Genomic DNA, 12093 nt, shown 5'->3' on the forward strand with positions numbered 1-12093 from the left:
TGGAAGTGCTTCATTTGAATTATCCATGGACAGTTTGAATCCATGGATAATTAAATGCACGGTACATAATTAATTTGTAATTGAAATTTTATTAGCTTTGCTGCATTTAACAATTTGTGGGAGCTGCCAGCAGATGGCTCCTTAACCCTTCTAATACCGCAGCCAGCCACCAGCCGCCTGCACTGGGAAAAAAGCGCTCTCATCCTTGATTTGCTCTTCAGGAAAATCCTTGGCGGGGGAAAAGCCTTCTCGTGCCGCTGCCTATCGCCGTTGATCAAAGATCAAACAGCATTTTGGAAAGCCTTGGGTTAAACTTTTCAAACTGGAGAAGCCGGAGTTGTAACAGTTCAATTGCTGCACGTGAAAATACGCAACCCTGATTCTTGCAAGGGGACATGTCCACGAGGCTCCTCCAAACTTGAAGGATTTGATGGATTTTAAAAGGCCCCAGAGTACGATTTTCTGGAAGCTCAATTTGTTGCCGAAAACTACTCGTTCCTCTGTAGCTTATATTCACAGAAATGCTCCAAAGCAGCAAGATGCTGAAACCTGTGATGAGACCTTATCTGTGGGAGTCTCACCAGGCAAATGTTCCAGTGCTACAGTGATGATGCCGCTGTGTTCTGGTTTGTAAGACAGAAAAGAAGTATAGATGCTGCCTTCTAACAGGATGCATCTCATGTGCTTTGTTTGTTTTTTTTTTTTTTGACATTACGCAGTGTAAAGCTGCTTTGTGGCAAAAGTAACCCTGTATTTTTGAGCACTGGTGGTATCTAACACTGCAAGGGTCTAGGCTTCTGGCAGGTGAACTGCACCAAGAGAAAAGACTGGCTCTGGCATGCCTGGAAGAAAGGGTGACTGTGCTCTTCCTGAAGTTCAACTGTAAAGGAAGAGTTCTGTGTGGCACGGAAATGTGAAATACATAGAGATTTCTGTCAATGTACTAGGGTAAACTGTACCTGGTTCTTCAGGCTGCCAGAAAATTGACCTGCCTGAAGGGATAATGCAGCAATGGTTATGAATAAATGAACCTGATTCAGTGGAAAAAAATTAATTAAATGGACTTCAAAATTATGTTGCTGCTAAACGCTGGGATTATAATTTAATCTTAAATTTCATTGTGTTCATTTTTTGGTGGAACACTTTTATAGTCACTTGCAACTAAAAAATCAAATAGCTTGATAACAGAGCCTCCTAACAGCGATAGCGTTGAAATATTTCTGCAGCTTGCTGCTCTGTAAAACTCCTGGTTCGGCAGAGACAGCTGCACAGCACACACCGAGCTGTTGATACACGTATACGACTCCTCTGCTGGTATTTCCTCCTGGCCACCTCTTTCCCAACCTTTTAGCCTGGTCAGTGTTGCGCTAATAACGTTTTTCCATGTGTGGCTTTTTGTACAATGTGCTTTCTGTGTGTGCTGCCGTGGCCCTGGGAAAGGAGCCGAGAGGGGCTGTCTTGCTCTGGTAGTGATTAACCCGATGGCTGCCTTGTGGTTGCTAATGGAAGGCCAGCACTTGTCACTTTTATTGCCTTGGAGTTAAGCCTTAGGGAACTACCTGCTTTTTTTTTTTTTTTTTTTTTTTTTTTTTTTGCACCTCTGTGTCACTCTCCTCAATCCTTTCTGGATTTGCTTTTGTTTCTACGCATCCCTTGCTCCCTTTCTTTGCATCTTTTCTATAAGCTGTGGTGCTGCTGCCGTGTTATGCGCCTTAAAGGGAAGACGGGAGAGCCAAGCCATCGGTTGGTACGGGCTGGCAGAGAGCTCCACTGAGTTCAGGCTGGCTCAATACATGGAAAATGTGGCTTAATTGGCATATTCCAGCATGTTCTGGTTCACGCTTGAAGGATGAGTTTTCTTTTGGGGACTGCTGAGAAGTGCTTCTCTATTAGAGACAGATCCTCTCTTTCCACTCCAAAGCAGAGCTGACCTGGCAGGCTTTGCTGTGTCTCTTTGGAGAACTCAAGTGCTTGGGCTTGGTGTTTGCAGCTTCTTTCAATAGCGTTCTTATTTGATATTAATCTTCCTTCCATTTCCTTTGAGTAGGGAGATTGAAATGTCGGTGTTTTCCTGTTCTGGTAGGAGAAGTCATTTCCTCCGTATGACATTTAAAATGCCTGTTCCGAGTAACACACAAGCCTCTCTTTTGGGTGAGGGCTGGTATGTCTCTTGCAAGTCCTCCTCCCTGAAATAAGGGAGGGGAAAAAAAAAAAAGAATTTGGCTCTTACATCTGAAACAAATTAAAGCTTCATTTTTTCCAATGCTATTCACTTGTTTAGGGTGTCTCCCACAAAACTGCCAGCAGCCAACACTCAGTTATGGACGGAAAGTTTCCTAATGGTCATTTTATGCTCTCCAGAGTTTCCTTTCATTAGAGGAACTCCGTTTTTTGCAGATGTGATAGGTAATCGGAAGTGCAAGGTTACTTCACCTTTATCACAGAGCACCGTTAATTCTTATTTACTAAATCTTGGTGTTTAACGATGGTTACGTGGATCATAAGATAACAGAAAAAGAACTGTCGTGTTTCCTGTCATTCACTTCCAGCTGTGAGTGGAAGGTCTCTATTCTGCTTGACTAACTCTCTATAAAGGTACTTTTGGAAAGCCGGGGTAGAAACCTTGCTTGAAAGCAGCCACGGTTGCTGTTTGCAAAAAAACCCAAAAACCAAAACAACAACAAAAAAACCCCAAACACATGACCAGAAGTGTCTGACTATGGAGATGCGGTGAATCTTTCAGGGATCATCTGCATGCAACGCCCTCTATCAAGGTGTGCTGTGGTGTGTCAGCCAGTACACCGAGAGCCGTGAATATTAAATACTACATGTCAGATGCAAGATACCATTTGCTTCCAGGGCTTGCCTGCTGGATGTGCCACCGCGTATTGTAGTCTTACAATAATCCAAATATGTTTACACCAGACTTTTTACCGTGGTGAAAAATAAACTTTTTTTGGGCAAATACCAGCGTTCAGCTTCCTCTTGTCAAGGAATTTGTTTTCAATGTGTATTGCCCTTGTGTTTGCTTCAGCTTGGGTAACAGTAGATTCCTGTAAATTAGGAAGTGAAAGACTCCTTATCCTTTGATTCCTTGTGGAACTTTTTCCCTAACATATGAACCGGTTCTCTTGCTGTGACTCGTGTCCGTTGACTCTTGTCCTATCGCTGTGCACCTCTGGGAAAAGCCTGGCCCTCTCTTCTCTGTATTATCCCATAAAGCCCCCGAAAACAGCCGTTTGACTCCCTCTCACTCCAGCCTTGTCTTAAGCTGAACAACAAATCCAGTTGTTTCAGCTGATCTCATGCGTTCCAGCCCCCGTATCTTCATGGCTCCCTGCTGGACCTGCTTGCTTGTCAAAGCCTGTCTCGTAACAGGGTAGCCCAATACTGGACACAGTGTTCAGTTGTGGTCTCGTAAGTGTCAAATAGCAAGGAATAATTAACCACTTTAAGCAGTTAGCTATCCTCTTGCTCAGTATTTGGCTGACCTTTTGCTGCACGGACACACTGTTGACTCGTGTTCCACTTACTGTCCTTAAGAAGCCGCAGTCCTTTCCTGCAAAGCTGTTGTCTGGTTGGTGGGCAGCAGCCTGGACCTCTTCGTGCTGTTGCACAGAGCGACTCCATCCTGGGGGCAAGACTATAATACAGGATGGGAGCATTGGATGTTGTAAAGCAGCAGGAGGACATGGAGGTGACAGGACAAATGGAGCGGATGGCTGTGTCCGGGACTTGAGAGATGCCGGAGACAGGGAAAATGAGATGCATTTGGCATTGTTAAGACCGAAAAAAAAAAAAAAAGGATTGTCAGGAGGATGAGGCCAGGCTCTTTTCAGTGGGGCCCGGGGACAGGACAAGAGGCAATGGGCACAAACTTGACCATAGGAAGTTCCACCTCAACATGAGGAGGAACTTCTTTCCTGTGAGGGTGGCAGAGCCCTGGCACAGGCTGCCCAGAGAGGTGGTGGAGTCTCCATCTCTGGAGACATTCCAAACCTGCCTGGACATGTTCCTGTGCCACCTGCTCTGGCAGGGGGTTGGACTAACTGATCTCCAGAGGTCCCTTCCAACCCTATGATTCTATGATTGTAACTGCAGAGGTGAGAGCCTGTGTGGATGGAGGATTGCTTCCAGCCTGGCTCTGAGAATTTACAGAATCTGAGTTGAAATCATCAGCGGATTGGACTCAGCTATGGGGAAAGAAGGTGGCAGGGAAAGGTGGAACAACCAAAGGAATTAGGAATGGAAATTGAACGTAGTTGATTTGAACGATGCCAAGACAGGATGTGCTATGTCACTATGAATTTGCAGAGAAATGAGCATGCAGGTGATACATCCCGTGGAAAGAGACACTGTGCTGTTTGCTGTGTTGTTAGAGGAGCTGAGTTTGAAGCAGCGCTGCTGTTGCAGTTGGAACAAGTCAGCTTTTGATAAGCAAGTGCCTGGAGACCCCCTTGCTCCATGTGATTGACTGTGAGCAACTTCCATCCCGGTACCTCGCGGAGGTTCACCGAAATGTCATTGCTGCTTTTGTAAAAGCTACAGTAGAGATGTAAGTTTGGACGGCTCCCCATCGTTTTGGGGGAGGTGCTGGGTAATGTTTCCATTTGTTCTTAAGTAATGTGGAAAAATGTAAGGCTTTTTATATACCTATATCTAGACTTATGTACATATATCTATAATGGATGTATGTATACTTACAGATCTAATGTGCATAGATATACACACGTTTTACATACGTTTCAGTTATTGTATGTATGATATATATATATCTGCATGTATACATAAAAAAAAACCTTAATGTTTTCAGCTGGAACCTTCTTTAGGAGTAAAAAGGCTGCCTTCCTTTCTCCTGTGTTTAAAGGCCTTAGCAGGGACTCAATGACGGAAAGGCTGGTCTGTGCACTGTGCCTGCAGCCGGGCACGTACTTTGCTATTGATGAGGGCAGAGAAACTAAGTGGAAAAGGGTGAAATGTGCAGAGGAGAGGGAGTAGTAGCTCAGTCTAATGGCACTAGCTTGCGTCGGGGAGTGCTAGAGCCAGCGTTAGTGTCACGGCATCAAAGGGGCAGGATCACAGCACCGTTGCTCTTCCTTAGGCACCGCTCTGACCAGCGAGAAATGGGGCCCTCGGGGATTGCTTTGCTTTTAACTGTGAAACCTGTCTTTTCTGGGGATGGAGGCACCTGTCACAAAACCTGCTGTAATACTGGGTTTAATAAAAATACATCTGATAAATCCCAGGGAAGGCCAGTTTGAATTCAGTCTTTTAGTAGGCCTCTGGCACTGGAAAAATATTGTATTTGGCTTTTTCTAGTGCATGTCCTGTGTTTTTTCTTTCTAAGAGTATTTTGTCTGGAAATGTTTACCAGCTTCCTTCCTTAGCAGAAATGCTGAGGACTTAAAATGTGGAACAAATCCTGCCAGGATGGTGTCTTTTTCCTAAAGAGGATTTGGGATATGTTCTTCACAGTTCATATGCCTTCTTTCATTTCCAGACTTCTCATACATTTCTGCTAATGTAATCCTGAACTAGGATTCCCTCTTTTGAAAAGCTTGCTGATAGGTAAACACAGAGCAGTATAGGGGAGAGTTGGTTTACGGTAACAGTCCCAGAGAGGAAATTTTTGACCACCCCCAGTCTAGTATTTGATTAAATGCTGCATGGCAAGCATTCCTGACTGATGTGCATATAAACAGAGAACAGAATTTTCTTTATCTATTATGCTTTCCATATTCAAGGTAACACAAAGCTCGCATAAATGTTAATATGAAAAATATGGCTACTACGAGTGATTTCTTGAAGGGCATTAAATCCTCTGCAGCGCTGCACACGCCAGGCTGCCAACAAGAGGTTTGGAAAACTTGAAAGCAGGGAGGGGAATTTCAAATTAGGGTTGGCGGTCCTTTGGACCTTGGGCAGCTTTGCCCTCATATGACTGGTGTGTATGTTCCTTGCTATGGAGGAACTGCAATTCAAAAGATGTGAAGACCTGAAGAAACTTTGTAGAGAAAGAAGTACACAAACCACAGTACCTTGAGAACCATGTGAAGCATCATTTGCAGGCCACTCTTGCCTGGATATTTCCCAGCGATGTTGGAAGCAGATAAGTCGAAGAGGTTGGCTCCTGTTTCTGTGCAGATGGCATGGACCAGCATTTTCTTTCCAACACCAGCGGGTCCAGCTAGTAACAAGGCTTTCGCCACAGGAGCCTTCTCATGGACTATTTGGGAACCTGGAAAAAGTCATAAGGCAGTATTATTGCTTTCATTTAAGTCTGCCGTAAAGGTAATGGAACGATTCTTTTTTTTCTTCGCTGTAAATAATTTATAACATGAATTCATTGTTTCCTTAATATGGCATAAGTGCTCTTGAGTTCAATTCTGTACAACCAGAGCTGTGGCCGTAGCACATCCAAGTTAACATCCCTGTTTGCAGCAAAACTCAACCACCCTTACTTGCACCTTCTGGTGGGTGGGCAAACTTCAGCTCTAAATCTATGTCCAAAGATATCTAAAATCTAAATCTAACTAAAAGAAAAGTAATTTATCGCTAAATTTTCGAGGACGAACACAAGATAAGAGCACTGAAAGGCAACTGCTGCCGGTGGCTATGTGTGCAGACAAGCTTGGCGCTTTGCAGAGGGACGCTTGCCTCCAGTTCCTGTCAGTTGTTAACATCCTCCCTCAGCTCTCAGGCTGAATAGTTAGAGATGTACCCGTGGCCTTAGCGTTTCCATTTGTTGTCAGAGCTGGTCCTCGCTTTCTGCAACAGGACAAGGGCATAGACTCATGTTGCACGTAGGTCTAGCAGAATTCCTTCCTCCTGCTGTCCGAAATGCTACTTTCCAGCTTCCCCATCTTTAAAGAAAACAAACTAATGGGACTATTTGTTGGAGCTGTGTTTGTCAGTGATTTTGAAACCAGATGTTACCATGTGTTTTGTTTTCTCTCCTTTAACTTCTGCCTGCACTTCCCTTTTGGGGTAATTTTTCCTCTTAAATGTTACTGCTGTTCAGTGAGCGCTGGAGAGACCGACTGTTGTCGCTTTAGGCTAGCTCTGCTCCAAAATCCTTCACTGCACTGCTGATATCCCCTCTACGTGTGGCTGCTGAGTGTTAGCTCATGTACAGAGGAGTCAATGTCATTCCCCAGTCGGGAATGTGGCAGATGCATATTGCAGAGCAGGTACGATATATCCGCTAGGAGAAGAGTGGATCCTTTTCCGTTTGCTTCATTTTATTTGGGTGAGCAAATGCCAGGGTTGCTATGCTTTGCTTGCTCTGCCAGCAGCGATGACTGCTCAGCACTTCTAAATCTGTCTCTCTGGCTGCTCCAGGTAAATTCATTACGAGCTGTAAGAAATATGTGCCATCACCTGAGGAAAGCCGAGCAGAAATGCCCGTGTTGTGAAAGAAGAGCCACAGAGAGAGACTGAGGTGGTTGATGGTGATAGAACTTGTCTTCCCTGCGGGTCTGTTGCTGTATGAATTAGGTACAGGTGAAGCTCTGGAGATGGAAGTATCAGGAAATGTCAAATGCTTTATCCATCCCCACCAGTAGGCCGGTAACATTGCTGCCTTGATGCCTAAAAACATCCTATGCCAGTCGTGGTGGCTGTTATAAAGTCAGATTTGAAAACCTGTGTGAGCATCCAGTACTTCTGAAGGTCTTTGAGACTGGTATCTATCAGACTATGGGACTGGCCCCAAAGTGGGGGAAACTGGCCCCAAAGGTGATGGGCTGTGGCTTAGCCTGGAAAAGCTCTCCAGGTTAAGAGGGACAGCTTGGTCCCTCAAGGATGGTATTTAAAAACAAATCCAATCAGGCTGCCTATCTGTGTCCTAATGGTTTAACGGCCTAAACAAATGACAACGCACTGAGTGCTAAGATGAATGCCATTATCTCAGCACTGTGCAGGATGTAGTGAAGTTGTCAGCCACCCAGGCTTTATTAATATTTGGTCGTTCCATACCAATCTATTACTATTACACATAGATTTATTATGAGGGGAGCAGCAGACTCCTCTGTGGTTAAAGAATGAAGTATGTCTTCTACTGTTATTTCTCCTTTCAGCTACTTATAATTTTCTCCATGCCATTTAAGCTGGAGCTTTCCTTGCCATCAGGTGACTATTTTGAGGAAAAACTTTCCCTTCTACAGATACACAATTATATGATGATTAAATAGTTCTAAGACCAATTAAGTAAAATGTCATCCATAACATATCACCCAAAAGACGAAACCATTCCTCTGCCTTTTTCTGGCTCATGTAAGACTGACCTTTTTTTTTTTTTTCTTTCCTTTTACTCAAAGGCATTTTTCAAACTGTGATTGCAAATGTATTCTGTTTGTTTAACTAGTCTAGGGTCTCTTCTCCCTGCATTGGATTTTTAACCAATTGTATAAATGGCAGAAAATTTATGGGTTCCCTTTCCTCTTGCCTTGGGGGGTGTCTCAGGGCTTGATTTCATTAGATTAGATGGTGTTAAAACACAACACTGGAGGAGTTGGATGCGGAATACCGCGTTGCGGTCACTGCAGACAGGGATAAGTGCTGAGCTCTCTTCAGCTGATTGTGGTCAGACTCACAGCCAGCCCCAGAGGGTTTATCCAAAAACCAGCCGAGAGTGTTTCAGATGGGAAGACCCGTCTAGGTGGAAGGCAGGGGTGCTGCTGGCATCCTGTTTGTCACCCCGACTCTTCCAGATGAGCACTCTTCTCTTCCTGACACCCAAACGAAGCAAGACTTCTGCACCAAGCTTTCTCCAACACACCGAGCCTGCTTTGGGGATAGGGGCAGCCAGGAAATGCCCGAGGAGAGCCCCAAGAGTATGCATGTACAGAACAGCCTGAGCACCCGTCTTTCTGGAAGGCAGGGAAAAGCAGAAGCTCTGTGTCATCTCTGCTCCGTTTGCCAGAACGGGAGGCAGGGAGACATTGGCTATTTTGCCCTATAAAGGGGATGAGCAGGCAGTGACACAGCCTGGGGGAGAAGATGCCTAGTTAAAAGCTCCCTGAAATTTAACTGGGAATGGAACAGGGTGCAAGGCAAGTATGAGTAGAAGCCCTTGAGACAGGCACTTCTTGCAATCTTTAGAGTTTGGCTTTGAGCCGTTCCCAAGTAAAATATGGGGTAGATTTTATATTCAAAGCAAACAACCTGACCCAGCAAAGCCTTGTTGGATATTGGCTAAGTCTGGCACTAAAACTGCAAGGGCATTTAAAAAGTGTTCTCTCTGATGTACAAAATGTATTCAGACTAATTCCTTAAATTGCGTTGTTTAGTACTGAGTAACATTAGCCAGCTTGTAAAAGGTAAATTGCAACCTTAGCCCTTCCCTTAACTTGATTAATTTTGATCACTGGAGCTTGTTTTAGCTATTATCTTTCCCAAGTGATTTCCTTTTATGTGCTGCCATTCACAAACTGTTAACATGCAAACAGAGACGGCATGGAAATGCAATACCTGACAATAGCATGTGCAAGCTCCTTTATGCACTATTAAAATGATACGGTCTTCACTCAGAAGGCTTAATTGAAAAACAATTAGACTGCAAAATGCTTTAGATTACGATTAATCAAGCCCTGTCAAAGCCAGTAAAAATGCAGGTTAGTGACAGGAAGCAAAGCTGTTGTATTCTGCCCTCTAGTAATTTTTTGCTGTGCTCTTACCTAATGGCAATATTCCATACAGCGCTATTAGCTGCCTGACATCTGCCAGAGAGGGCATTGGCTCTACATCTACCTGACGAAGTGTGGTCCCCAGATAGCTGTACTCGCCTGTGGGGAGGAAGCACGTTCTTAATAAATGTGACACTGCATTGTTATAAAATGCATAACTCAAGCAATGGAAAAACTACCAGAGAATACCAATGCAACACGCTCTCAGCAAACCAGCAAGGGAAGGGGGGCTCAAACGGGGCAATACTGCTGTGGAATGCGGCCCGGAGAAATCGGAAAGGTGAACTGCAAAGGAAAATGAAGTTAAAACACACCATGGACTTTCCCTTCCAGCCTGCAGAAGGCGTTCAGCAGAGCAGTCGCTCTTGAGTAACCTTTTAAAGAAACTTTGTGGAGAAGAATCATTAGTAGCACCATAAATCACGTTGCTGGCAAAGGATTTTTAGATTTGCGATTTTTTTTTTTTTTTTTTTTTGCAGGGCTGGAATCCCAGTGAACCGTGCTCTATCAAAAGGGTTTAAGAAAGGGGGAAAAGATATTTTAACAAGCGTTTCCCCTGGCTGCATCACATCTCACCTTCTCGCTATGTTAGACGTTTAAGCGTGTCACTTAATTTGGTGGGGCTCCTATGCTTTGCAGTTCACCTTTTTTTTTTTTTTTTTTGTTCAAAAACACCCTCCACAAAACAACCCAAGAAAACTAAAACAAAAAAATCCCTGAAACGAACTGAAACAATCTAATCTTGCCTCAGCTCTTGTTACAGAGCCATAATCGCGTTGCTTGCCCTGTCAAAGCCCATATACGAGACGCATTAGGGAACAAAGATCCAGAAGGATGGGCCACCAGCAAGAAAACTAGTTGTGACAACGTAGCCAATGATTATTTTTTAGCACAAAATACACGTCGTTACGGTGAATACTATGGAAAAAATAATAGTATATTACGTTTTGTTGGAGATAAAAAGGGAGAGCGCTAGAGCTCCCTGGAGCAGAGGTAAATTAGAGAGAAAGTGGAGCTGTAATCTGGGGGCAAAAAGGCAGACAAGCCCTGGTGCAACTGTCCCCTCCCCTCTGAAGAATAAAATTCATTTCAGGTTTTATCTTTTATTTAAGGAGAAATCAAAAAAAAAAAAAACCTGGATAGGAATTAATCTTCACAGATTTAATTAGAAGGCATCAAAGGGTTTAATTGCAACTGAACATAAATCACAGTGGATATTCTCTGACTAATTTAGATAAGGTCACCAAGAAAATTAGTTCAGTGATGTCGGTTTGTCATAGAGGGGGGACGTTTTGGTGCCTTTACTCGCTGTGTAGCGCAATTCCACTCCTTTGTCCTTTCCCCAGGAACCAGGAGTGAGTGACCTTCCTTGGACTTCAGCCCTGTAAGTGCGGAGCAGGTGGCTTATTTTTTCTGCAGGCTTTGACTGCGTCCTTAAAAGGGGAGGTTTTTTGGTATTTTTTAAAAAAAAAGAAAAAGTTAGGTCCGAATCGTAGGCCAATTTTAAACGCCTTCTGTGTCTTGTTGTGGTTGCTCAAGAAGCATGAGTGGGTTTTGAGTGCGGAAGAGCTGGCTTTGACAGTCTGGGCCACCTCCTAGCTGCCTGGTCTGCATGGCTGTGCTGGGACACACGGGCGACCTGGCACGGGTGTAGGCAGCCAGGTGAGAATATCACCAGACCGTGCGCTTTTGTGCCTAAAATCACCTGCTGCTGGGACGTGAATATTCCCTGTGTAATTTGGAGCAGCCCTTGTGTTGTTCTCGGCTGCAGAGGAGCCAAGGCTTCAAACTTCAGGGTCAAGGGAAGATGGCCCAAAGCAATCTCAGTCTGCTTCCAAGTTTGACGTTACCAGCTGGTAATTGTTATCTGCTGGCTAAGATGGGCTTTCAAAACATCTGGGGTAGGGAATTGTTTGTTGGACAAAAGTGACCTTGATGGTACTGTTTGGGTGAATGAAGGAATAATGAAAATCTTCCATTGCTTTACTTTGCGATCGTTATTGAGCATAAAATGGATGGAATACTTGTTAATTCAGCCTTCAACAGAGCGGCCAAAGACTCTGAAGGCAGTAATTGGTGCTTCTAAGAGTTTTTATCAACGTGGCATTTAGAGGTGATGTATGAGAATCCAGCTTTTCTGGCTCAGCTACATACTACACTAACAGCCAGTGGCATTGTGATTTCTGGATGGCTGTAAGTTCAAATAATGGTGGCCTCTGAAAGGACTGAATTTTGGGGTTTTTTACTGCTAAGGTTGCTGTGATTTCGCTGTGTGTCACTAAATGCTTTTGGAGAGGTCAGACCCCTGTGCAGCCTGCATAGTAGGGGATTTTTTGCTCTGTGTGGAGCACGGGCAAGCGCGTCTGCAGCTGCAGGTAACAGAAACTGGGCAAGAGGACTGTGAAAT

General features: G+C 44.3%; 1 protein-coding gene and 1 long non-coding RNA gene across 3 annotated transcripts in view; one reads left to right on the forward strand and one right to left on the reverse strand.

The window, feature by feature from the left end:
- The window catches only part of LOC141746467 (uncharacterized), a 67512-nt gene that overhangs the window by 22422 nt on the left and 32997 nt on the right, over positions 1-12093 (forward strand). The window lies entirely within an intron of this gene.
- DRC11 (dynein regulatory complex subunit 11) overlaps positions 1-12093 on the reverse strand; it is a 110175-nt gene that overhangs the window by 14816 nt on the left and 83266 nt on the right. For both annotated transcript variants that reach the window (XM_074595003.1, XM_074595004.1), the window contains exons 14-15: positions 9678-9785; positions 6039-6238 (exon numbers count right to left, since the gene is read on the reverse strand). In XM_074595003.1, the coding sequence (XP_074451104.1) occupies positions 6039-6238; positions 9678-9785 (308 nt within the window). The remainder of the gene's footprint in view (positions 1-6038; positions 6239-9677; positions 9786-12093) is intronic.

The sequence above is a fragment of the Larus michahellis genome, chromosome 7 (assembly GCF_964199755.1).
Source record: "Larus michahellis chromosome 7, bLarMic1.1, whole genome shotgun sequence".
NCBI classification, from domain to species: domain Eukaryota; kingdom Metazoa; phylum Chordata; class Aves; order Charadriiformes; family Laridae; genus Larus; species Larus michahellis.